Source organism: Apodemus sylvaticus, chromosome 17 (genome assembly GCF_947179515.1).
Source record: "Apodemus sylvaticus chromosome 17, mApoSyl1.1, whole genome shotgun sequence".
Taxonomy (NCBI): domain Eukaryota; kingdom Metazoa; phylum Chordata; class Mammalia; order Rodentia; family Muridae; genus Apodemus; species Apodemus sylvaticus.
In genome coordinates, this window is record NC_067488.1 from 51,735,179 (window position 1) to 51,762,502 (window position 27,324).

At 46.9% G+C, this 27,324-nt stretch overlaps 1 protein-coding gene across 1 annotated transcript in view; it reads right to left on the reverse strand.

The window, feature by feature from the left end:
• Window positions 1–3,726: 3,726 nt before the first annotated feature.
• Window positions 3,727–27,324, reverse strand: part of Poldip3 (DNA polymerase delta interacting protein 3) — a 31,722-nt gene continuing 8,124 nt past the window's right edge. The window contains exons 2-9 of the mRNA XM_052160508.1: window positions 16,974–17,364; window positions 16,249–16,335; window positions 14,114–14,209; window positions 11,701–11,880; window positions 11,195–11,272; window positions 9,881–10,010; window positions 6,799–6,865; window positions 3,727–5,729 (exon numbers count right to left, since the gene is read on the reverse strand). Coding sequence (XP_052016468.1) covers window positions 5,555–5,729; window positions 6,799–6,865; window positions 9,881–10,010; window positions 11,195–11,272; window positions 11,701–11,880; window positions 14,114–14,209; window positions 16,249–16,335; window positions 16,974–17,364 — 1,204 coding nt within the window. The 3' untranslated portion in view covers window positions 3,727–5,554. The remainder of the gene's footprint in view (window positions 5,730–6,798; window positions 6,866–9,880; window positions 10,011–11,194; window positions 11,273–11,700; window positions 11,881–14,113; window positions 14,210–16,248; window positions 16,336–16,973; window positions 17,365–27,324) is intronic.

Consider the following 27,324-nt stretch of genomic DNA (forward strand, 5'->3'; position numbering starts at 1 on the left):
ACGAAGGTGTCACGCGGGGCTCCGCCCTCTCAGCCCCAGGACCGCCTCCCGGATCTTTCCCAGCCCCAAGATTTAGCCTTTCTTGTCCAATTGGGAAGTAGAGGGAGGTTGGAGCAATGGCTGGAAAGTAAGAGCACTGGCTGCTCTTCCAGAGGAAGTTCTCTTCTGTTCACTCACAATTGTCCGTAACTCCCAGTTCCAGGGAGCTCTGATGCCCTCTTCTGGCCTCTGTGGGCACAGTATACACGTGGTGCACAGGCACACTCATAACACATAAAATTAAAAAAAAAAAAAAAAAAAGCATTGTTTGAATCGTGGTGCAGCCCAAGTCTCGGGAAAAGGCGACGCTCCCAGAAATTCACGAGAGACCTTCTTGATGCAAACGCAAAGGTTTATTGGAGAATCCAATGCACTAGGGCCAATCCCATAACCCACGCCCAGGCAGAGAGAGGGATGCGACCCTGAGCTGCGGTGTTCGCGTGTTCGGGTTGTTTTTTTTTCCCCCCGGGGAAAGTTTGACAACGAATTAGACATTCTGTCAATGATTCAAACCTCCATAAACCCAAAACGACTGGGGAAGCCGGCTAACCTCTGGGGGTGATAACAGGTTATCTAGAGCCAACATTCTTAGGATATTGTGTGGCTAAACGTTTAACAGAGCACTAAATGCATCATGGATGCTAAACATTTAACAGAGCACTAAATGCGTCAGGGATATGGTGGGGCTAGAGCAAACGGGCAACATTCTTGGGCCATTATGTGGTTGAAGATTTAGCAAGACCCTCCCTCAGCTGTGTCAAGAAGCTGGCAGGCCAGATCTGGGAACAGGGAGTGTTATCTTCTAGGGCAATGTCGAAGTTAAAGCTGGGGGCAGTAGGGCAAAGGAGCAAGTTTCTATGTATTAGGCTAGTAGCTAGAAGTCTAAAAATATCGAGTTGAGGGCTCACATTTTGAGTTAGGGTTTCACAATGCAACTGTGGGATTTTAAGCAGAGATGCCACGAATAGTCAAGTCAGTCTTTTTAGTTGAGAGAGGAAGGGGCTGAGAAGCCTGGGGTTGAAACTAAACACAGAGCCATGTTGTTGAGCATGACATCCTGAATTACATCCGTGGAAAAGAACTGTCTTCGGCAAGTCACCCTTCGACCTCGTGCACTCCATGGTATATGACTCACCGCGTGTGCTCTCTCCCACAAGAAAAAGTATGTGTGGGCTTTGAGACAAGATTTCACAATGTAGCCTGAGCTGGCCTCAGGCTAGCTATGTAGACTAGGCTAGGTTCAGTTTTTACCACAGATCTGTTTGCCTGTCTCCTCCAGTGCTGGGACTAATGGTAGACAACACACACATCACCCATGCCTGGCAGATTCTTAAATTTTTACAAACTGAAGTGAGCCCAAATAAACCTTTTCCAGCTGGGCATGGCTGTGATCTTGGCTGTGTGTTCACTAGGGCTACCTTAGGTGTGATGAAACACAACTGAAAGCCACTTGGGGAGGAATGCCTTTTATTTATTTATTCATTTATTTGGTTTTTTTCAAGACAGGGTTTCTCTGTGTAGCCCTGGCTGTCCTGGAACTCACTCTGTAGACCAGGCTGGCCTCGAACTCAGAAATCCACCTGCCTCTGCCCCCCAAGTGCTGGGATCACAGGTGTGCGCCACCACTGCCCGGCTAGAGGAAAGGCTTTATTTAGTTTCATGTAACAGCAGTTCATCAGCAGTGAAGGCAGGAACTCAAGCAGGTCAGGAACCTGGAGGCAGGGGCTGATAAAACCACGAATGGGTGCTTACTGACTTGCTCCTTGTGGCTTGCTCAGCAGATTTCTTATAGAACTCAGGACCACCTGCCTAGGGATGGCCCCACCCACAATCACTTACTAAGAAGATGCCTGTCCTTAGCTTCTCTGTGCTACCCTGACTATAGTTGCCAAGATAAGGTGGGTCATCTACTACAATGCTGACCACGGCCAAGACTCAGGAGTCTGATGTCTTTAAAGTAGTATCCTCCAAGAGGCCGGTAGTGGCCAGCACCAATTTCATCAAGGTTGATGTTGGTGAAGATAAATATGTGCACTTGAGGGTGTTTGAACCCCTTCCTCATGAAAACAAGCCTTTGACCTTGTCTTCTTTCCAGACCAGCAAAGAAAAACATGATGAGCTTACCTCCTGATCCTGGGGCCCCCTTGAACCTGTGTTTGGGCCCACGAAGTAAATCCCCTGTGATGTGATGGAGCTGAGCAGCTTCTTATGTGATTTCCCAAACTGCAATGTATTTTGTTTCCTTCCAAATAATTATTTTTGGAAAATTGTATATGATCTCTCTAAAGATATATTTTTAGAGAGAGAGAGAAAATGCCCTACAGTTGGAACTTAAAACATTTTCTCAGTTGAGGTTCCGTCCTTTCAGATAACTAGCTTGTGTCAAGTAGACATCAAAGTAGGAGTGAGGCCTGGTTTGTAGGGAGCTGGTGTCTTGCTCTCAAGAACTTAAACTCACAGGAATACTTACAGTTTATAAGAGATTTATGGCATCAGAAAAGTAGTTATTTGTTGATGGGGACAGAACAGTACTTGGAGAGGAACAGCTTGAGAAGCCTTGTGCTGCAGCCCAGTCACGTGCTGAGAGGCTGTAATTGTGAGGTACAGACACCTCCAGCTCTGCACCTGCAAAAGTGATTTCCTGCTCCCAGAAAGCAACTGCCTAGAAGTTTACCAGCTTCCACACAGAAGCTTGACCTGGCAGTCATTCATGCGCCCTGGTGTATGTGACAATGTTAGAACAAGGCCAGGCTCCCTCCACCGCTTAACTGCCATGGTGAAGCCTAGGCTGCATCAGACTCCAAGATGGTGGAGATGCAGAGACATGGCTATCTGACAGAAAGCTGCATGTGAGAAGTGGAAGCAGCCATGGAGTTGTTGCAGAGAGCAAAGCTGGAGGGGCAGAGCTATCTTATCTCTTGGAAACTCAAGTCTCCAAATCACTGCACATGGCGCCACAGGGTTTGGTGTTTGTACTGCAGGGTTTTGGTCTTCCTTTTAGCCCAATTTTTCCCATTCCTTTTCTCCCATTTGGAATGGAAATGTGCACTCTGTGACAGCATATATTGGAAGTATATAATCTCTGATCTTAAGAGGGTCAGTTAGGAATTTACTTTGAGGCTAGAGAGATGATTCAGTGGATAAGACTTGGCTATTCTTCCAAAGAACCAGGGTTTGATTCCCAGCACCTACAAAGCAGCTCCCAACTATAACTCCAGTTTCCATCAGGCATCAAGTATGCCCACACACTTTCACCACATGCACACACTGATAAAGGTGTGTGTGTGTGTGTGTGGGGGGGGGACCGTCCAGAGCCAACAAGATGGCTCAGTAGGTAAAGGTGTTTACCTTTACTTAAGCCTGATAGCTGGGCAGTGGTGGCGCACACCTGTAATCCCAGCTCTCTGGGAGAGAGAGGCAGACGATTTCTGAGTTCGAGGCCAGCCTGGTCTAGAGAGTGAGTTCCAGGACAGCCAGGGCTACACGGAGAAACCCTGCCTTGAGAAAAAACCAAATCCAAAAAAAAAAAAAAAGTCTGATAAACTGAGTTTCGATCACAGAACCCTTGTGGTGGAAGGAGAGAATGGACTCCCTCAGGTTGGCCCCTGACCACCACACATGGATCATGAAATGTACACACACCCAATAAATATAATAAAAGCAATAAAAAGACATTATAGCTCAAAGTTAGGAATAACAAACATTTATTGAGAAATGGAAAGTAACAAGCCCCTCCATCCCACAATGTCTTTCTCTCCTGAACAAGACACAAAGAAGTAATGCATGGAGTGGGGAACCTTCTTTTCTGTTTCCCAAGATGACATTGTGAAATGCAGGAGGGGCAAACACCCCACTCCCCAAAGTACCACATGACTTGGTTGAGTGTGCCATCATAGCACGCCTGGCTCAAAAAGACAGGGGACCCAGGAAGGGCCTCAGCCGTCCCTACTCTACACAAAGCAGAAGGCGTGCCAACTGCTCCCATTAGGGCAGAGAAGGTAGCCCCTAGCTTCCTAGTGGGCCAGGAAGGGGCAAACACAGAGGAATGTCTTCCAGTTTCTGAGAAGAATTAAGTTTGTACCCATTTAGAAGGGTTTAAGAGAAGGAGGCTTCTATAGGAGTGGACACCCCAGATGTCATTCCCAGGTTCCTTTGCTGGGCAACCTTAGACCTGAAGGCTTGATTTAGATTCAAAACAGACCCTTCCAGCTGGGCAGGTCTAACTCAGGAAAATAGCAATTAGTTGAGGTTCTTTCCTGGGCTAGCCTTGACTGGGTTCACAGTGCCTCAGCTTCCTTAGTTCCTTGGCTCGTAAGAGTGCACTCCTGGGATGGATCCTGCTGCAGCTAGGACAGCTTACATCTTCTGTTGCCATCGTCAGGGGACTACTGGCCAGCTCTGGAACGCTGCTACCTGACACTCAGCACCTGCCCACGTCCCACAGCGCCACACTAACAACAGAGAAGCACACTGTATAAAGTAACCCACCAGCCTGCTTCTTAGGCCTGCCCTCCTCAGACTTCTCGTCAGTGTGGGTCACTACACTAGCAGAGACAGTGGCCCTGGCCCTGGTAGAGGCTGCACTTTGGGCAACCTTGATTGCTGTTTTGTAGATAACCAGTCAGAAAAGCAGAGGCAGAGCCAACCAATGGCTCTGATTCAATCAATCTCCCCCAAGTCCTCTGCGCTGCAGCCCAGGGTAGAACCTGGGAAAAGGCTCAACCAACTTGGAACTGGCACCTGCACCAAAACCAGGCTTTGCTGCTGCCCTGTACGGTGTGAACTCAGAGGGTGAGTAGGCACAGGTCCCTCCTCACTCCCATGTGGAAGCTGAGAGCCGAGCCAGGGCCTTTGGCCCAACACTAACAAGGGAGCATGAACGCTGGGATGTCGTACACTGCCGAGACAGCACAGGTGGCCAAGAGCTGGCCACAGCCGCCCTACCTGCCTGTCACAGAGCACTGCACATTGGCAGTCAGGCCTGGAGAGGACAGTGGTGAGAACACAGAAGCCAGCAGCCTGATGCAGCCCCCAGCTGACCTGGTGCCCACTGAATGGCAGGAGGCCCCATTCATTCCCTGTTTTGTGTGAAAACTTCAACAGAACAAGAAAACTCTTGAAAACATTTAAAAAAAAAAAAAAGAAGCAGTCTTTCCAACAAGCTCCTGCACCCTGTGTCCCACTGGGCCACAAGAAGGCTACCCAGGGAAAGAGTGCACCACCATTTCTAGAGAAGAAAGCAGCTAGGGGCCGAGGGTAGGGGAGGCACAGCGACAAGCCCAGCCTACCTGGGTGATGAGTGCAGGAAAGAGGCAACATACTACAGAAATGGAACACACGGAAGAGCAAGGTACAGAGTAACACAGAAAGGTGGGTCCCGTCCAGCGAGGAAGCTCTCCCTGGAACTTTGTCCCTTGATCAGGGGCTTCAGTCCGATGGCCCGTTGGTCTCAACTTTGCCTTGGGAAACAGAGCCACCCTCCTCTGCCCTGTTTCTGGCTGCCTTGCTCCCCTTCTCAAAGTTTGATTTTGAATTCTGTGGGTTGTGTGGTCACTGAGGCCCCTGAGGACTTGAAGAGTGCTCTGAGAATGGTGTCGGGGTCCACTTCGGCAGGAGGGTTGGAAGAGGCAGGATTGCCCCTCCGAGGCAGCTCACTCTCCTTTTTCACTGAGGGGCTGTCACTCAACCGCCTGTGAGAGCAGAGAACACAATCGCTGTCAGTTTCTCCAGAGGCTGCACTGGGTCCCCCAAGCATCTTGGGAGCTAGGCATGAACAACAATGCTCTCCACATTCCTCTATCCAACTCTATCTTACTGGAAACTGGTATTTTCCTTATTTACTGTTGAACAAAACAAAACCTAGCTATAGCCTGCCGAGTGCTCAAGTTTCACATCTGGAAATTCTGCATGTTCTTCTGGGTGGTCAAACAAGGTCATATATTATACAAATCTTTCAAGTCTAAGTACGTCAATCACATTAATTCTAATTAGTCTAATGATTGAGTTATGTATCAAGACATAAAAAACTTCAGTATTTTTATTTTTTAAATTTTATATTATTTATGTATATGTATGTATCTGTGCATGTGTGTACAGATGCTCACAGATAGTTTTGAACTGCCCAACATGGGTGTGGGGAGACACCACTGGGTTCTCTTGTAAGAGCAGTATGCACTCTTATTACTGAACTATCTCTCCACTCCCCTTCTAAAACACGTTTAAAGCATGACTTATTTCGGGGATGGTTTTACTGATTTGTCCAATTGCCATCTACTACCTAGGTTTGGATCCGGCCTTTGCATGTCCAAGCGTATTCTAGACCTTCCTGGCATGATTCCACCCATCCTGGTATGTGTCAGCTTCTCCTTGGGTATATTTCCTTTTTCAAGAAAAATTCTAGTCTGCCAGCCTCAATATTCTATGCACCCCAGGCTCTAAAATATCCTTAGTGTGAGCAGGCACATGTGCCCAGGTATCTCCCAACCTCACTCAAGGCAGAGTTGCAAGGAAGTGCAGTTACTTTTCCCATGAAGCTGGCGGTCACACACAAAGCGATGTGAGAGCTTGCTCTCCACTTCCCTCAGAGAAGCAGGACACTGTCATATTAATCAATAGGACACTACTCAAACCCTGGGGACAGTTTAAGACAAACCGCTTGGTTCTAATTCAAGCATTTTGATTGACCACTGAGCATCAGAAAAGAGGCGACTGCAGAGTGAAGCAGCAGGGGCTGTCCCAGCCTGTGCCCCTAGCACTTACAGCAGGATGGGTTGGTCTGAGGTGATGACATTTCCATTCATGTGAAGGTTGCACTTCATAGGTTGCCCTGAAAACCAAAAATGAAAAGGCTCCATCAAGAGACCCGTTCCTCCTCAGAGGATGAGGATCACCACTCCATGACTACAGTTCAAATTCTACCACTGAAGCCAGGCATGGTGGCACAGCTCAGAAATCTAAATACTGAGACTCAGACAGAAGGATTCCAAGTTTACAGCCAGCCTGGAATACCTAGTGCAGAACATACAGAAGCTATCTAGCAGGTCTGGTGTGTGCCTTACACCTTAGATCACACCCTATCTTTCACCTAAACTCTATCCTTGGGAAGGTGATTGAGAAGTCTCTTTCCCAACTTCATGCTTAAACTTTTCATCCTTTGTAAAACATGTAACCACTAAGCATGGCACACTGTGTGATGAAAACAACAAGCTCGGTTTAGGAAGTCCTTATCTATGCTAAACCAATGCTGCTGCTGCCGCCTCTGAAAACCCCACGTAAGTTTCTTTTCTATTAAAAGAATATAGCCTCGGGCTGGAGAGATGGCTCAGCGGTTAAAAGCACTGTCTACTCTTCTGAAGGCCTGAGTTCAAATCCCAGCAACCACATGGTGGCTCACAACCATCCGTAACAAGATCTGACTCCTTCTGGGGTGTCTGAAAACAGCCACAGTGTACTTACATATAATAAATAAATAAATCTTAAAAAAAAAAAAAGGATATAGCCTCAAGTATTTCATCAGAGCAGCAGAAAGCACACTAACACATGTGGACACTAAGGAAACCTAAGAGTGTGAGGGATCCTCAGTAATGAGACCGGGAAGCAAAAAGGCCAGAACTTTGCTTTATAATGGAAATGGTGACTGTGGGTGGGGAAGGAATTACGCAGTAAGAAACCACTCAAACAAGTCTGTGAGGCACATGGTAAACATGCATGCTATGAACCCACGTGAAAAAGTCTGTGATGTAAGGCTTTCCTTTGCCATAAAGGATCTGGTGCTATGAGACTGCACTCCTGCTGTGAGAAACAATGTGCAAAGGGAACAGAGCTGCCCAGGAGAGCATGTCTGTGCCCAAGGAAAGTGACTATTAACCTGAAACAGCTTCTGATAAATTACAATGTGCACTGCAAACCCTTGAGCAACCACAAAGAGAACGACTCAATACACACTGAATCCATTCAAGAAACCGAAATTCTGGTTACTAGCAGTGTGTGTGGGCAGGTCCTGGACTGTGTGCATGGCTGGACTAAGAGCACACTGCTGGTGCAGGCACAGCCCTGCAATGCTGCTGCACTCTGCATCACAGGGCCTTCCTCCCCAAACCCAAGGTTAGTCCTAGCACAGCAAATCAAAGAGAGTAGCAGTGCTACTTTCCACAGGAGCAGGGTTCACTCTAAATCTGTCATGTTTTGGTGACTCTGCTCTGCCTGGAGCTGCCTCAGGGTTATGACATCAGTCATGTGATACAGTAAGAAGCATCAGAAGTGTGTGTTCTGGTAGACCGGCCAACCAGCCACACCTGCCTCTGTCTGGTGTGCCTATTACCTGAAAAGACAACATGAAATCAGATCAGCTAATAACCCTATAATGAGTTTAAGACAGGTTCTGATTTACAGCCTATGCTGTCCTGAAACCATGCAGGCCAGGCTAGACTGTCTCAGACAGTGCCCAGGCATGAGCTCCATTAGCTATGACAATATAGAAACGGTCACACGAATTAGAGTTGCGTGTCTAGTCACTGCTGCTGGTTAAAGGTCCAGAGGCAGAGCTGCAGCTCAGTGGGAGGGGTTTGCCTCGCACGTGTGAGGCCCCTGGTTTGATCCCTAGCACCAAAAACAAAGGACCACAAAATTAAGTTGGTACATGCTTGTAATCTCAGCCCTTGGGAGATAGAGGCTGGAGTACTGCTTTGAGTTTGACACCAGGCTAAGCTACAGAGGGAGACCCTGTAGTGTGCAAATACAACCACTCCCATCAAAGGAAGGAAGAAGGGGAGGGAGGGAGGGAGGGAAGGAAGGGAGAGAGGGAGTCCGGACCATGAATGCCATCCTTTTGCTCCTGCACCAACAGCCATGATGTCACAGCAGCATGCGGCCTTTCACGGGGTACAGGGAGGACCTCGTTTCAGGGGTACAGGGAGGACCTCAGCAGGTCCTTATGCCTGCACTTAACCCATGTGCTGCCTCTCTAGCCTTGTGAGGATATGAAGAACCTTTACAACTCAGGATTTTTTTTTTCCGTTTTTTTGGATTTGGTTTTTTCGAGACAGGGTTTCTCTGTATAGCCCTGGCTGTCCTGGAACTCACCCTGTAGACCAGGCTGGCCTCGACAACTCAGGATTTAAAAAGAAAACATCCAGTTGGAACAGTGGCACATGCCTCTAATCCCAGAAACTGGATGACAGAGGCCAGAGTTTGAGGCCAGCCTGGCCTAGATATAGAGAGAACCTGGGCTAAACAGAGAAACCCTGTCTCAAAAATCAAAGACAAACAAAAAAGGATCCAATAATAAATAGACTGAACAAAGAACAGACATTTCTCTAGAAGACACAAATACAGCAGATAAGCACATGAAAAAACAGTCAACACCATTAGCCAACAGGGAAATGCAAACCATCTTTGCTTTTCTCTCCCTCCCTGCTTCTAGTACAGAGTCCTGGTCCTCAGCACATTCATAATGAGCAAGTGGGAAAGGAGCATGGCCCAGAGCTCCCAACTGTGTAGCTTGAGATATAACTAGGAAGCAGTGTATTTATTGCGAGACACCTTCCTCCCCATCCCCCCAGAAGCCAAGACTCCCAGCCTCTGAGAAGGCTGGGTCTTAGCAAATCGCCTGCATGTGAAGGGAGAAGCTGTGGCACCCGGCTTTCCCAGCAGGACCCTTTTAGAGATCCATGGAGATGCACTACTCAGAGAGCGCAAATGATTACCTCTTCCTGTTACCCAGAAGCCCTAGGAGGAGGAGTTCCCCAAGATGTCTTTGTACCAATCTCAGAAGATAGTTTACTCCAAAAGCTCACTGCTTTAAAACAGAGGGGAGCAGGATGACAGGCCCCCTGTAACCTACCATCCAGACACCGGTTGTTGTATTTCTTGTAAGCAGTGATGGCATCATCCTTCTTCACAAAGACAACCTCTGCTACCCCAGGATGGACCAGTCGAGCCCGCTTGAGAGCTCCACACACACAGAAAAGCTCCTGCAAAGGACAAGAGAGTTGGGAGGGAAATGCAGACAGACTACTTGCCACTCACACTCTCCAAGGATTGCACTGCAGCTGTACGCCCAGGATTCTAGGTCCTTGTCAGCTGGTATTCTTCGCCTGCTGTACGAGTGACCTGCCACAAAGTGCCCTGCCCCAAGCTCTCCCTGTTCCGTTCAACAGGGATAACAATTATGGAATTTCAGAGAGTTCTGCATTAGAGCCAGGCCCAGGCTTATCAAAGGGCTTTCGAAAGCTCTGAGATAGAACCACAGAACTAACAGTTGAAAAAGCTTATTAAGGCAGTGGCTAATGCATCATGGGGGCGGGAGGGGAGAGACTGGGGCAACACTGGATGCTGGTGTTCTACTCTGGATGACTGCCAGTCAAGGTTGCCTGATGAAGGGCTTCCTAGGATATGGCATGGGACTTTGTGCACTAAAATCAGGAGAATCCTAGCAAATCAGACACAGGTGGCCAATGGGCGCTGCCTTCTTTGCCCAGGTTGCGTCCCCTCCTAGCTGGCTTCCTGCCACAGCCTTTGGGCTGCTGTAAGGCATTAATACCCGGCTTATATACCCGAGCTACATACCAGGCTTCAACTGAAATCATCTTTTGTTTGTTTTGGGTTTTTTTGTTTGTTTTTCAAGACAAGGTTTCTCTGTGTAGCCCTGGCTGTCCTGGAACTAACTCTGTAGACCAGGCTGGCCTCAAATTCAGAAATCCTCCTGTCTCGGGCTCCCAAGTGCTGGGATTAAAGGCGTGCGCCACCACTGCCCGGCCTGAAATCATCTTTAAAGGAGTGCTTTGTCCGTGTTGTTGTCACATGTAATCACTGCATCTTAGTGACCAGAGGCAGAGGCCACAGAGGGCATAGCATGTGAAGATGTATGAAAGTGGCAGATCAGAACTTAACCCTGAGCCAGGAGTGGTGAGGCAAGCTGATCTCTGTGAGTTCAAGGCCAACCAGATCTACAAAGTGGGTCCAGGATAGCCAGGGTCTATTATACAGAGAAACCCTGTCTCAAAAAACCAAAACTAAAACCAAACAACACCCTACCCTGAGTATGACCATCCTTTGAGTTCCAGCAAATCATTAAACTGACATGGTCCTAGAAACTCATCCCACAGAAGCAGCCTGTGACTAACTAAAAGGTCGGGTGACCCACGGCAGTACTTACAACTATGTCCTCCTCTGTGACTCGCGGGTGTAGATTATTCACAGTCATCTTGGTGCCTTCCAAGGGGCTAAGCACAGGCTGCCAAAGACAGGCATGAGCAGTGTCAGAAAGTGACATGGGCCCACAAAACTCACTCCAGACAACTGACCAGGAAGGCACAGCAGAAAGCCCATTCAGCGTGCACCCACCACACCAGGCATCCTAGACAGAAGAGGCCAGGAGACTCCTGCTCCTTCCTAGGGGATACAGGCCCTTTAACCCGAGCTTCTGCATGGAATGCTATCCATGCTTTTAGACCAGGCAGAACAAATGGTGCAGGTGTAAACTCCCGAGAGGCCAATGTGCCATCTCATGGTTCTCAGTACTCTCTTCTGGGACCCTCAAGCCATGCAGTGTGATCTCTCTACAAGGGTCCTTCCTGGCTAGCAAGCTCACTGAAGACAAGGGTACACAGAGCACACTGACACCCAACACAGGCTGACACTTAGCTGTAGCTTTCACCTTACCTCGGCAGGTGGCAGCTCTTTGGGAGGCTCCTCCTTGTTCACCAGTGTCCGGGACATGTTGGTCAAGGCTTTGGTTCGGGCAGAGGCGGGGAGAACAGGAGCGGTGTAGGCGTCGTTCTGGACCACTTTTGTGAGAGGCAGGGCCTTGGACATGGACAGCTTGGAACTACTCAGGCCAGTCTACACAAACAGGCAGAAAAGAGTGAGAAACCGGAGACACGGCCATTGCCTGAGAGCTACAAACACGCTAATGCAAGACCCCCAAAGCCTCAGTCTGAGCCCACAGGGCAGGGCAGGGCAGCTAGTGCCAGCAAGGCATACTAGGGAGGAGCAAGAGCAGGCGACAGAGCAGTGACCAGAACCCTTGTTGGGAACCACAGAAGAGCTAGTTCTTGCTTAGCAAAAGAATTTCAAACTCACTCAAGAGCCATGAAAGGACCAAGGTAACCCTACCCTTCCCTTCTCCATTGGCCCCCTGCCCCTGCCCTCTACCTTACTTAGCTAGTAGCTAGTAAACAACTCATCCCAGCCCTCACCCACCCACCCTTCCCAGGTAAACTGGAGCCAGAACCAATCAGTTCCTTGCTGATACAGATACAGCCAATCACCGTAAAGGACAAATTGGGTCTTTTTTCCTGCTTCAGGCTTTTTGCCTTAAAAGGCCTGTGTGCTACCTGCTGAGGGCCTGGTCGAGTAGCAAGCGGCAAATGAACTGTTGCTGCTTGACTTGCACCTCGTCATCAAGGACGTGACCTGAGACTCAACACCCACAGGCTCATTTACAGCCGGTCAGAAGGCCAAAAGCCTGAGTTCAAGCTCGAATAATTCCTCCAGGAGCTTCAATTACGACGGAAGGATTATCAGCTGGCAGATGGCTGAACACAGAACTCTCTTCATTTTCTTTTTTAATGATTATTTTTTCTTTTCTGTGCATTGGTGTTTTGTTTGCAGCTGTATCTGTCAGATCCCCGGGAAATGGGGTTACAGATGGATGTGAGCTACCAAGCGGCTGCCGGAAACTGAAACCAGGCCCTCTTGAAGAGCAAGCAGACAGTGCTCTTAACCTTTGAGCTATCTCTCCAGCCCTTAGGAACTCTCAGGAAGACACTGAACTCCTAGCTTTTGGTCTCTGACCTGGCAATGTAGAGGCACCATGCACAGTCATAGCCTCTGTAGCTCCCAGACTGTAAGGACAGGCTGCAGAGACTTAGCATATACAGAACATCAGTACCAGCCCCTCCAGAGCTGAGGATGTGATCCCTTGGAAACAGAAACTCTTCACGTGGACCTGACTAGAATGGTACATGAACTAAGGCAGCAGGTGGTTTTGCTGACTTAAGGTTTGCTATCAACTGAACAGGAAGAAAGGACAGATGCTGTAGCCAGAGAAGCGGAGTATGCAGCAGGTCAGCTCACCAGACTGCTGCTGGTCTGCCTGAGGCATCTTCCCCATGGCAGACTCCACACTCTCTAGCCACTTTCTGCGTCTCAAGAGCCAGGACAATGCCCTGGGAGCCATGCTGCTCTAGCTCAGCAGCTCCCTGTACTCCTCCTAAGCTGCTAATGTTGAATAGGTTCATCTACCTCTACGTGCTGCTTCCTTACCACAATACAATCCCCATGTCACTGAGATGGGCAGAAATCTTAAGTGAATTACTATAAGCACTGTCTTTCCAACTGGAATAAGCAATGGACTAAGCCAGCAGATAGACAACAAACCCAACCGGTCTTATTTCTGGAAAGATCTTTTCCCTTTGTGAATAAATGAAGTGGCACCATTCACCCTCACAACCACAGTAAGACCTTAATTAGTACCCAGGAGACTGCATCACAGTTGGGATCCTGGCCAGAGCTGAGCCTCTGTAGCAGGACCTTCCTCAGGCTCCCAAACACTGCTTTCTCACTTCTCTGTGTGAAGTCTGACCAGTGCCCTTACTGATGCAACCCAACTTTCTTGACTTCCTGGTAAACTTAGATTGCTTACAGTTCACCCAGCTGTTGTACTGTTACAGTAGCAGAAAATGGACTAAGACACAATTCCCTTCAAGTGACTCAAATCAGCCTCTGGGGCTGCAGCTCTTCATGTCACTGCATAGGACCACGAACCTCCAGTCTCAGCAATGGTAAAACCAAGGAGCTGGCTAGTTACAGCTCTAAAACGCTTACAGTCACCAGGCAGTGGTGGCGCACGCCTGTAATCCCAGCACTCTGAGAGGCAGAGGCAGGCAGATTTCTGAGTTCGAGGCCAGCCTGGTCTACAGAGTGAGTTCCAGGACAGCCAGGGCTACACAGAGAAACCGTCTCGAAAAAAGAAAAAAAAAAAGCTTACAGCCCAAATCAGTGATTGTCCACAACCCCATCTGTCCACCTGATCTGATGTGCAGAGTGCAAGGGAAAGGGACAATGGCCATACCATGTGGTGGGCAAGGCTGCCAGTGGCTGCAAACTTCATCTGCTTGGTAGGAACAGGTGCCACAATGTCATCGTCTTCATCTAGGTCATACAAGTTCTGAGAAGAAAGAGATAGTAGCTGGGCTAGGGTGTCACTCAGTGATCCCTAGCACCCTGAAAATAAACACATCAATCAGTTGACAAATGCTAAGAAGGTGTGCAGGCCTCAACACACATCTGAATCAAGAGCGGGGCAACGGCTGCCGGAATGAACAAGGGCTTAGGAAGGGGCAAGGCTCACGAGTACAGGGGTCAAGAGACGCGTGACCCAGGTCCTCACAGGGGACTGCTACCACAGAACCCAGTGACAACTTCTATGCTTAGGAGTTCCGAAATTCCTTTTTGGTAAAACATTCATGTTGCCCAGGTGGCGTGAAATTCAATTCCCATGTCCCCGGCCTCCCAAATTTTTAACACATGGCCAGAAATACCTTTTTGTAAGTAGCAAACGTATATCCAGAATCTACAACATGTTCTATTCAGTTAGTAATACAGTCTGAGGAAGGACTTCATTGTGAAATAACAAAGTATATGGCAGAGTCTAATACACAACTAGTCTGGTCTATGCCCTGTAGTTAGTCTATCACTGAGCACATTGTCACTGTGAAGAACAAGACTATGTATCAATTGGCTTGGAAAGTCATCCCAAAGTCTGGTCTGTGGGAGTAAACCTAAACCCTACAAAATCCTAAAGATGTTCATAGCATAATATTTCTGACAGGAAAAAATGTCAAATCAGCAGATTATCCAGTTGTTAAAGATGTTACTATAAATTTGAAGCAAATTCTGAAGAAAAAAAAACATTAAAAAATTGGGTGACAACATAATCTCAATCCTACCCAGGTACTAAACAAAAAGTAGCAACAACAAATGAAAAAACAGGAAGACTGGAGGAGTGGGTCAGTGGCCCAGTACTTCTCCAGCACATCAGAACAACCGGGCAACGCCAGGGGGCTGGAGAGCCGGCCCAGCGATAGCACCACTGCTGCTCTCTCAGTTCCCAGCACCCACATCAAGGCTGTAACCGCAGTTCCAGGGACCTTCTTCTGCATACATGATGCACACATTCATACATGCAAACAAACACGGATACATTTTTAAAAAAAACAAGCCTCTACAGGAAGCTCCCACAGATTTTCAGTAGTGCCTGCCCAGTGAGCAGGCACATGACGGTGTTTCTCTCTATTAGACACACACAATGTTTATAATCACTATTTGACTTTCCCATCTTCTACTGCCCTTTACACCTCTCCTCTCTCAATGACAAATTTCTTCTCAGAGGCTAGAGTGTAGCTCCTTACATGGTAACACAAAAGCCCTGGTTTCACTAACAGCACAACGGATTAGGAAGGTGGAGGCAGGAGTATCAAATGATGTTCATAATGAACTAGAAACAAGCCTAACTACATGACAGATGGCTCAGCGGTTAAGAGCACTGGCTGCTCTTCCAGAGGTCCCGAGGTCACGTCCCAGCAACCACATGGTGGCTCACAACCATCTGTAATGGGATCTGACTGTGACAGCATACTTACATTTATAAAACAATAAACCTTTTTTTAAAAAGTTTCTTTTTGGAAACAAGGTCTCCCTATGTAGTTGAGGCTGTCCTAGACATTGTGACCCTCCCAGCTGATTATACATACACCATGCCTGGATTAAGCAGTTTCTTTCTTATTTTAAAAAAAAGGTCTCATTTTGTAGCCCAGGCTGTCCTGAACTCACTATATGGCCCAGGTTGGCCTCAAATCTATGAGCCCTGAGCCAACGTCCAAGTACTGAGCTTACAGCTGTGAGCCGTCATGACTTCTAAGGGGCTTCTGCTTCTTTTTCTGCAATAGCATCTCACTATGTAGAGCAGGCTAGCCTCAAATTCAAAGAAATTCACCTGCCTCTGCTCCCTGAGGTCTAGGATTAAATGTGTGTGCCATCACACCTAGCACAAACGTCTTAAAACTTACAAATTCCAAAGTGAAAATCTTTTGGTACTTTGGAATAGGAGCCCGAGGCCAGTCCTCGGTTATCTACCCTAAAAGACCACATCAAAGCAAAATGCATGAATACATACTCACACGTGGGTACCACACACACTCATTCTACCTGTTTGGCCTGGTGGTTATTGACAACATTGATCCTCATTCCAGCAGGATGGGCATGAAGTGGCACCATGGCCTTTTGCTGTGGAACCTAGAAACATCCAGTAGTCACAATCCATCCCAGAGGGTTTATGTGCACTCTAAGTAGGTCAATGAATTTAAAATTGATGTAAACAGGTATCAGCAAAGGTCATGCAATAATGGCCCTGAAGAGCTCTCAATGGACTTGGCTCAGTCGACAACTGGTGCTGCCATTCCCCAATCACGAAGCTAATACAGTTAGCTTTGCAGTTTCCTTTCCTCCTGGGGTGGTAGGGGCACTGGACAAGCAGTCAGATCTCCTGGGCTCCCACCTGGTCCTCTGACTGACTAAGCTGATTGAGTAATGTCAGACGCTGTTTCCCACTCCTTACATACTCTCTTCTATAAAACTGGGGTAATATAGAGTTTCATGAGGAGCTAAGACAAAACTATCTGCAGCATGCTTTGCACTCTCTCTGCTTTTCTCTACTCTGGTCTCATTTTAGAAAGTTAGTTCATTCTTGTGGACCTCTCCTTTGAAGGACAAGACCCTGTGCTGCACAAGCCTGTAATGTCCTCATTTCTTAAGTCAGAATGTGCTGGACTGACACTTGGAACAACTGTATTTTCCCATTCCCCATTTTTCCATACATACTTCTAGCTTTCTTCCCAGGTTTCTGAAAATACTGGAGGGGAGCCACAGCCTACCTGGATAGTTTTGGTGAGTTTCAGAGCAGGGGTCACAGTCCCGATGGGCGGGCTCGTGAATGTAGCAGGGGATCTCCTCTTCAAGCTGATCTTCTCCCGGGCATCAGCCACCTGGCGGGGCTTCTGGGGCACAGTGTTCTGCTGCTTTCGTGAGTTCAGCATCTCTCTGGCATCTTGTACTTTTCCTTTGATCCGAAACCGGGCATCTTTCTGCAAAAGCTTTTCACGGGCATCTTTGACACCCAACTTAAGCCGAGCATCTGATAGGCCAATCTTCTGCCTGGCGTCAAATCTCTGCTGGAAGGTGGCCGTGCGAGCCTGCTGGCTAAGAAGACTATGCTGGAGCCCAACTCGAGACCGGACGCCTCCAATTCCTGGTCTGACACTCAGCCTGCAAACACATATTAAAGCAGTAAATGGATCTGGGGGCTTAACAGCATGCAGCCGTGGAGGAGAGTTGGAGACACAGAGCAAAAAGCTTGTTCCGGAATTTCCAGAATCCTCTGGCACCCAAATACACAGAAACATAATTACGTCTTTCCTGCCGCAGGCCTTTAACTTTCATACACAAAATCATGGAGAACCCATAACCAGTTAAAACTGTTTGCTACCTCGATCACTCTTTTAGTCAGCCCTTTATATACCTTGGGGCATTTATTATTATGAGGCATCTATTATTATGCCTGCTTTCTGGGTAGAAGGAAGGCAGACCTGGTGAAATTGCCCCTTAAAACAAATGGTGCCTCTATGCAGGCAGGCACCTCTTGGTAGGACTAAAGAAGCCAACTTATAGGTCTCAGCACTTAAAAGATTAACAGAATGAAGATGTATCAGCAGCCATGCATGGCAATGCTTGTAATCAGAGCATTTGGGAGATTGAGGCAAGAAGACTGTTGAGTGAAGGCTGGTTTGAGCCAGACTGCAAGACACAGGTCTGAATGAATGAATGAATGAATGAACGAATGAATGAATGAATGAACGAACAAATGAATGAATATCAAAAGCAGAGTCCAGCTCAGTGGTTAAGATTTCTTACTCTAGAAGTGAACATAAGTTCAGCTCCTAGGACTGGCATGGTGGCTGTGTGGTGGTTTGAAGATGTTTGGCTCAAGGAGTGGCACTATTAGGTATGGCCTTGTTGGAGGAAGTATAACCATTTGGAGGTGGGGTTTGAGACCTTCCTCCTAACTGCCTGGAAGACAGACAGATTTCTAGCTGCATTCTGATCAAGAAGAAGAACTCTCAACTCTTGTAGCACCATGCCTGCCTGGATGTGCCATGTTTCCTGCCTTGATGATAATGGGCTGAATCTCTGAACCTGTAAGGCAGCCCCAATTAGATGTTGTCATTTATAAGAGTTGCCATGGTCATGGTGTCTCTTCACAGCAATGGAAACATGAATACAGTGGTCTACAATCATCTGTAACTCCAATTTCAAGGGATCCAATGCTCTGCTCTGACACACATATGGTACACATACATACATTACATACGTTCATATAAAATACTCATACATGAAACAAGTTAATCTTAAAAAAAAATAAGCTGTTCAATAACAAAAAATGTACAATTTCAGAATCTCCTAAAATTGGAAAGGGAAGCTAGAGAGATGGTGTAGCAGTTAAAAGCACTTGCTATTTTTCCTGACCCAAGTTTAGTTCCCATCACTCACACAAGGTGGCCCTCAACCAACTTCCTGCAACTGTAGCCACAGAAGATATGATGCCTCTTTCCAGCCTCTTACGACTCAATATGCAAAGGCACACACACATGCACCATGCACACACATAAAATAAGTAGAAAATAAAACAAAAATATTAATTTTAAAAATTAGAATGAGCTGGGTGGTGGTGGTGCATGTCTTTAATCCCAGCATTTGGGAGGCTGAGGCAGGCAATTTGAAGCCTGGCTGGTCTATACAATGAGGCCAGGGCTACACAGAGAAACCCTGTCTTTTAGGAAGACAAACAAACAAACAAAAACCATGAAGGGAAGGAAGGAAGGTAGGAAGGACGGAAGGCAGGCAGGCAGACAGGCAGAGGGTAGGTAGGTCGGTCCATTAATCAGGCCTCATTCCTGTGGCCTACAGTGGCTGGAGGGCACACCGCAGGCCCTGCCGAGTCAAGTGCAGTGCAGGAGTCTGCAGGTTTCTCTTGCCTGGCTACCTACCTACTCAACCAGCAGGCCTTTTTCCATCCCAGCCAGGACAGCCACTGCTATCCTGACACCCTCCTTGATTCCCCTAGACAACCTTCCTTTGTGCCTGTTATAGCTGCTAATTTCCTTGTTTTCATTTCTCTCCCCAACCCTGAGCTAGAGGGGGGAGAAGGCGGTTCATTTCTTTTCTAGGACCCAGCACTTTAAAAGTAGTACTGTGAGCTGGTTAAGCCTCAGAGACTCTTGTGGTACATCCTGAACTCAGAGCTGTCAGATCCCACCCCAGCTGCTGAAGCCAGACTCTGGGGGGATAACCCAGGCTGCATTTTTAACTTGCACAGCCAAACCCAGAAAAGCTATGCTGCATGAACAAGGTTGCCCTGCTGTTTCCAACCCACTGCCTGAGCCTCCCAGGAGGAGCCTCCTAGGCAAGTCACCAGTCACAAGGATCCTCCTACCTCACTCCCCACCCCCCACCTCCTTCAAGTCACCTGAGCAGGGAGAATAAAACAGCCATGAAGCAGACAACAGATACCCCACTCAATTGGGCCACCCTGTCTTAGCTTGGAAGCCACAGGCAATAGTGGCGTTACTTAAGAGAACCTAACACCATCCTGAAGGAGCCTTGGTGAGAGTTGAGACCCTGCTCACACAGAGTGCCTTAGAGGTGTTCTCAAAGTCTCTCACATCTGTTGGTGATGTCCATTAAAAATAAAAATAAAAACTGACTATGGGTTCAGACAGAGTTGCTACCAAGTCCTACTAATAAACTGAGGAAAATATTTTACTCGACAATGACCACGTAGATCTAAAGGAAAGCAAAGCTAATAGAGAGCACCCAAGATTAAAATACCCACTTACTGACCTCCTCCAAAGTCACAGGCAATCAGATTACCAGAAGAAGTGGGAAAGGGTAAGCCTCGGGGAGCTTCAAACTGAAGAATGGCCTGCAGCCAGTCAAACAATCAACACAGTCCGACTGCACAGGAAGGCACAGGCACAGCCTGTGGGGTCATCATGAACAAGTGGAAGCGTAGACAGGACCCAGGCAGTCTGGGAAAGGCAGCAGTCAAAGGGCATTCTAGACAAGCAGCGTGTAGGAAACTGTAGCCCACAGCCGGCAAGTTCTCTGCTCCCGCAGTTGAAGAGACATCTAGCTTTTTTCTCAAATTCAAAAACATTCTTTCACTCTTGTATCCCTGTCTCTACTAAAGCCTCTCTGCTCCCTGGTTCCCAGATGGAGGAACACCCCATCTTCCAAAGCACTCCACAGCCCTTACTACAATAAGGTTTATAAGCCTGTGTTCCCCACAGCCTGGACTTTCTCATGAGCATACCCTGTACTTCCTTACCTGTGTCAACCCTGCATCACAGGAAGGCTCGGCTCAAAGAACTTTCCAGGGGGTAATCTCTCCCATTCACCTACCCAAACTGAGGACACAGTAACTCTATCTGGGTCTGGGTCTGGCTTGGAGGCACCCTGACTAGGCCCCAGAAGCTCTGGGAGCTTTCACCCCTTCTCTGGATCACAATGTCCCACAGTTTGCTTTGGCTTTGACTCCCCTCAGTCTCAGAAGCATACGATGCCGCCTCCTCCTCCTCCTCTCCTCCTAACGCTCAGGGGTTCTCATCTTTCCCTTAGCCTGGGGATAAGACACTCTCCCAGTCCTGCTTGCCAGTTCTTTCTTTTTTGTCTGGTTTTTGTTGTTGTTGTTGTTGTTCTGTTTGTTCCTTGCTTTTTGAGACTTAAAACCTGGCCCAGACAGACAGATCTACATTGGGTCCCTAACTTTCCCAAACTGTTCCTGGGACTTCTTTACCTTTGGCCTGCATTTGTCTCCTGCCCCATCAAGCTTGGATACTCCCACTTTTATTTCCACTTTTCAGTTACTTGCTCGGCTTTTCAAGTTAATTCACCCATCTATAGACGAACTGGCTGTGGAAATACAGGACACTTGGTATAGCCTTGAAGAGACTCAAGTGTCCTTTGAATATGGATAATACTGAAAAGTTGTCCCAGGCTGTCTTAACTCACTTGAAAAGCTGGCTCTGAGATGGCCTTTGGTCTGCCTGCTTCAGACACAGGCCTACTTATCTCAACATTTCCTCCAAATCCTCTGTCATGGGTCAGGCTGCCCCAACTCTGACAGGGAGGAGAACAAAACAGGCGAGAAACAACATTATGCACTTACAACAGCCAAGAGGTAAGCTATTTCCAACAGCGGCTACTGTTCATTATTTCATGGTATAGAAGTGTCTATTATAGAACCAGTTAACATGATGTCCACACATGGAAAGGATAAGAGAGACCCTCTGTCCAAAATCTCTCAATAACTCCAGCAGTGCAGTCTCAATGAGGATCTCTCAACTAAGTTCTGTCAGATGATTTAAACGTGAATTTAATGATGATTATTATTAAAAACAAACAAACAAAACCTATGTTTCCTGTAAGATTTTACCTGGACATTTACAAGGCCTAATGGTTTAACAAATGTACACCTGTTAATATTGATTACTGCATTACTCTGTGTAACTTGAATTCAACCTTCTCTTGTTGAGGTGATGCTGCATAATACCTTCTAAGCTAAACAACAACCATCTTCAGAACTCCAAGTGTACTTGCTTAAAACAGCTGGACTTGTTAAATGTCAACAGTCCTTCAAAAAAGAAAGACAAGGTCACTGGACTGTCTGTCACCTGAGTCACTCCTCCTAGCTGGTTAGGACAGTTGATGCGCAATCAGGTCCTAATTACATTGGATCTCAAGGTTTCCTGGGTATACAGGCTAAAGACTAAAAATGGAAGAAGGTCCCCTATGCAGCAATGAAGCCCCGAGTAAAGCACCAACGATTACCAATGCCTCTCCTAGAAAATGTTCTTATGAGTGGCGCAAAACTGTTACAGCTCAGGATATATATATTTTTTACAAGACTCATTTATTTTATGTATGTGAGTACAGTGTCACTGTCTTCAGACACACCAGAAGAGGGCATCAGATCTCATTACAGATGGTTGTGAGCCACCATGTGGTTGCTGGGAATTGAACTCAGGACCTCTGGAAGAGCAGTCAATGCTCTTAACCACTGAGCCATCTCTCCAGCCCCGCTAATATTTTTTTTTTTTTTTAAATCAGGACAGAAGGATTTATAAAAGTTAAAATGACTAAATTAGGGTTTTCTAGCTTTCTGAATACTCCCCCCCACTCTAGGTAACTTAAAACCTACAACAAGCCGGGTGGTGGTAGCACACGTCTGTAATCCCAGCACTCTGGGAGGCAGAAGCAGATGGATTTCTGAGTTTGAGGCCAGCTTGGTCTACACAGAGTAAGTTCCAGGACAGCCAGGGCTATACAGAGAAAAAAAAACACCCCCCAAAAAAACCCCCCCAAACAAACAAAAACAACCTACAACAAAAATTAGTAGTTGAAACATGCATGTACAAACTCCTAAGGTTATAATGGTTTATTCATGTTAACAAAATCTGACTTAAAGATATGTGTCTACATCTTTGTTAACTTTTAGTCGCCTCCAAGGACTGTATCTATAGTTTGAAGTTTATTTTGATACTAAGAGAGCTTCAATTCAAAATTGTAAGACAAACTTTAAAGACAAACTTTAACAGAGATAAAAATTATAAAATCCTTTTGTTTGGGTTTGGTTATTTTGATAGGGTTTCTCTGTGTAACCTTGGCTGGCCTCAAACTCAGAGATCTGCCTGCTTCTGCCTCCCAAGTACTGGAATTAAAGGCGTACCTTAAACTCCTATCTTAGAAGTTACTTATTCTAAGTTATTATTAAACCACCATGCCTACCTTAAATTCTTATCCTAGAAGTTACTTATTATAAACTTTTTTTTTTTTTTTTTTTGGATTTGGTTTGAGACAAGGTTTCTCTGTGTAGCCCTGGCTGTCCTGGAACTCAGAATTCCACCTGCCTCTGCCTCCCAGAGTGCTGGGATTACAGGCGTGCGCCACCACCGCCCAGCTTATTATAAACTTTTAAAGGTAATTAAGACATACAGTTAAGGGTTAGTAACCCGATAAATTATCAAATTCTTTAAGGGTAAAGAACTATGTTCGTAGTCATGCTAAGTACAAATGTAATTCAGTGAGAGACAAGCTTGGAGGGAGAGTCTAATTTACTTCTCTCATATATAGTCTTCTGTATGTGTAGTCAAAGTTAAGCCTGAATCAAGGAACTCAAAACAAGTTTAAAGTTCTAGCTTGTTTTATATAAAATAATATTTTTTAACTAAAAATGGTTATGGGCCCAGAGATCCCACCCATGGGTGGGACAAAACACCCAGAAACCTGGGCGCCACTAAGATGAACAAGTAAGGGGTGGAGAGACGGGGAGAGAGACACAGGATGTGTGCGCAATCAAGAAGGGGGACCTGGAGGCTCAGGGGTAGTGAGAACAGCCTGATGTAAGTGGTCTGCAGGCCACCTGCAGCCATGGTGAAGTCCTGGCCCATGCCAGTGCCAAGGACCATGTCTGGGTCCCTGGCCCAACATATGTGTTGATGTCCATGGACCATGTTACCACCAAAGGCCATATGGACCCCCTTGGTCTGGGTTGCCACCTAGGAACATTTTCAACTCCCAGGGCTGTACAGAGCTGGCCCCTGCCCCTCATCTGGGCAGCACACTAAAACTGGCCCTGGTGATGTAGGTACAATGGCATGAGACAGGACGGGCATGAGATGGGACAGTTCCAGAGAACTGGTCCTGGCGGCATGATCAAGAGAGAGCTAGCAGGCTGATCAACTCAGTTACCACCCAGGCCCAGGTCCAGGGCTCTGAGTTGGCCCACCCTAACACCTATTCCATCTATGACTGCCGTGAAAGGTCAGGTCCTATAGACCCAAAGCTGCAGGATCTCCATGACATAGGATCCCCGAGAGGAGTTCCAGTGAGGATCCAGGATTGATAGTGCAGCAGAAGCCAGAGACCTTGAGCAGACTGCCATGAACACATCCAGGTAAAAGCATCTGGAACAAAGGGCATACTGTGGGATACATCACAGCTTTCACAGCAAGATTCTTTATTCTTTTTCCTCTTAATTTATTCTATTTCTGGTTTCCTTTGGAAGGGGGGAAGTTACGACAATGGAGGATGGATATGGAGGGACGGAGAGGGATTGGGGTGCATGATGTGAAGTTCTCTCTCTCTCTCTCTCTCTCTCTCTCTCTCTCACGCGCACACACATGCACACGCACACCAATAAAAAGTTTAAAACAATGGCTATGAAAATTAAATGAGTAAAATGGGTTTAACAGGCAGACAGCAATTGCTCTGCCCTCAGCCTCCTGAACTGAGACATGAGAACGCTAAACCTGCATGTAACCCTACCACCTACTGGTACAGGACATGTGTGCCATTCAGTTGGCCATGTCCTTTATCCTGGCTTTTGAAAGGATAAAAAATACTGCCTAAGTCTCTAATGACCCCAAGAAGTCAGAAGTTTAAAATGCTATCTCCCTCCAAAGAAGCTCTAACTCCAGCCTTTTAAGGAGCCCCAAACACTTCATATTCCAGAGCCTGCTCTTTATGCTCTTTGTTAGAAACTAGGTAAAAGGTCCCATTCCAGAGACGCCCTTTGTTAAGAGCTAGGCAAAAGGGCCTTGAATAGGTGATCTTGGCCCCCTAAGGTAACTGGAAATGAGCTAATTATCTGCTTATTTTGCTTCTGTAAACTGCTTATGCCATTACCCCCATCCAGGAGTTCACGCAGCTATAGACCTCCAAGAAAATAGGAAACTAATTGGTCCACGGAGCTCAGGCTGATAATTTAAACTGGTTGGCCTAAAAATTATGGAGTGGTACAAACCGATTGGCTCCCACTACGCGGGCTCTCGATGCTAAGGAATGATTGCTTTGTGATTTGTGGGCTTTGTTGTAAACTTATAAAAGCTGTTGCAATTCTGCACTCCAGGTCCACAGTCCTCTACCCCTGCTCGGTGTATGGCTGTGGAACCCAGAGGTCTGGAATAAAAAAATCCTCTTGCTATTGCATTGAGACCATTTCTCGCAAGTGATTTGGGTGTCGCCTTCCGAGGCATGGGGGGCTGGAGCACCCACTTTTATCGGGTCTTACACTTTCAAGTCTTCCTTTTAACAAAAACCAATTCCGGAATCCATACCCTGAACACCGAAGTTTTGTGATTAAAGAACATTGCCAGATACTCTGCCATCAAACTTACAGTTCTGGATATTTAGACTATCCAAGTGTTATCTTTGAAAACTTTGATAGACAATCCTATAAAAATGACAAATAGAGTTCTATTTCTCTTTTAAATTGTCAACTAGATGCTGAAAATTGCTGAAATTAAGCTTCTTTTACAAAGTTTCCAGGTGTTTTTCCTTATGCAGGAGTCTGATGTAATAAATTGTTAATTAAAGTTACTTTATCCTTCAACAAAACTTGGGTCCATAATCTGGCCAGTTGTGCCAGACTTAACCTTACTAAACAAGATTTATGTTAATTTTGTCTCTTAATGTTCCCACAAGGTTGTACGGTTATTCCCTCCTGATTTCCTAGATCTTAGCCATTTGTTGAGTTTTACTGGTCCAGTGGATGGACCCCCCCACTGAGGCACTCTAACTGCTGCCCTTTCTATGTTGTCCCCTTTGTCAGAGAAATCTGCACTGTAAACCTCTAAAAACAATTTGGGTGATCTCTGAAGGGAGATCACCATCCAATTCATCCCTCTTGTTGCCTACACAGAACTACCTTTCTACATCAATTAACTTTCCTCTTACCAGTTCTCAAAAACCTAAGAGAAACTTTAGATCAGATTGACAGGCAACCCCTTTGGCTGCTGCAGGAGTCTGTGACTAGTTCTGACTCCAGCTGAGGATGGAATTTACACTCACCTCCAAAATATGATGCTACTTTCACACCAACAAATTATACCTGGTTTGAGATGGGGCCCAAAGACACACGGACCATATAAAACTTCAACCACGGGCTTTCTCACATGTATATATGGACTTTTAATTCCATCCCAGCCTGCATCCTATCCTCCCCATCCCTTCTTTCATCCTTCTCATCCTCATAGTCACATTTTACCCTGTCTTTGAAGTGTTTACCCTACCAAAGGCCCCCATATGCGCCCTGCTCTCCCAATGGCTCTCCCCCTACAAGTGACAGGGCTCCAGCAGGTACAACGCAGCCAACTGATCAACAAAAGGAAGGAAGACCTGAGCTTGGAACAACAAAGCATCATGAGCCAACAAAAATCAAACACATCTCCGGGCTCCAGTGCTCCTCCAGAACTGCAGAGGACTACACTTAGGGACTGTCAAAAGGGAGGTGTCTCAGCGTTCCTAAGAGAAAATGTTTTTATACAAACCAACCTGGCCCAATAGAGAAAACACTCAGTAACTATTAGAAAGAATCAAACATAGACAAAGGGTGGACAATACCTTCTGGAAGGACACCCGACTTCTTGGGGACATGGATTACCCCTTGGCAGCCCAATCACGGTGGCTGTGCTAACTTCACTCTTTGGTCCCTGACTTACGCTCTCACCAAGCTCCTCCAACCAACACTACAAGCTTCTGCCACCCAGAGGGCCACGGAATTCTTCCTGGGGGAAAACCACCAGCCCTGTCCAACCTAGAAGGAACTTCAGCATTCCTCCCCCCACTGTCACCCCCCTTCCAGCTGGAAGAAGCCTCCATGAAACTATAACCCCTACCTCTGCCCCTTTTTGCTCTTCCAGAGTATGGGTTAACGACGGCCTCAGGTGAGTCAGGCTGTAAGGAACTCTAACCCTAGCTAGCCATAAAGAACAGTTTAGCCCCAGCCTGACTACTCTGCTCCACCGGCAGAGACCGTGTGCCCAGTATAAACCCACCTTTTGGGTTTTTTTTGTTTGTTTGTTTTGTTTTTTGGATTTGGTTTTTTCAAGACAGGGTTTCTCTGTATAACCCTGGCTGTCCTGGAACTCACTCTGTAGACCAGGCTGGCCTCGAACTCAGAAATCCGCCTGCCTCTGCCTCCCAGGTGCTGGGATTACTTACAGGCGTGCGCCACCACCGCCCGGCTAGCCCATCCTTCTCCCACCTTCTGATACCTGCCCATGCAGGCGTGCATGACCCCAGCCTCTTTAAATGTGTTGTTCAGCTTTCGTCCCTCAGGACGGTTGTGGCTCCTCACTGCTCCAAGAAAGCAGCCTCAGCCTGCTGAGA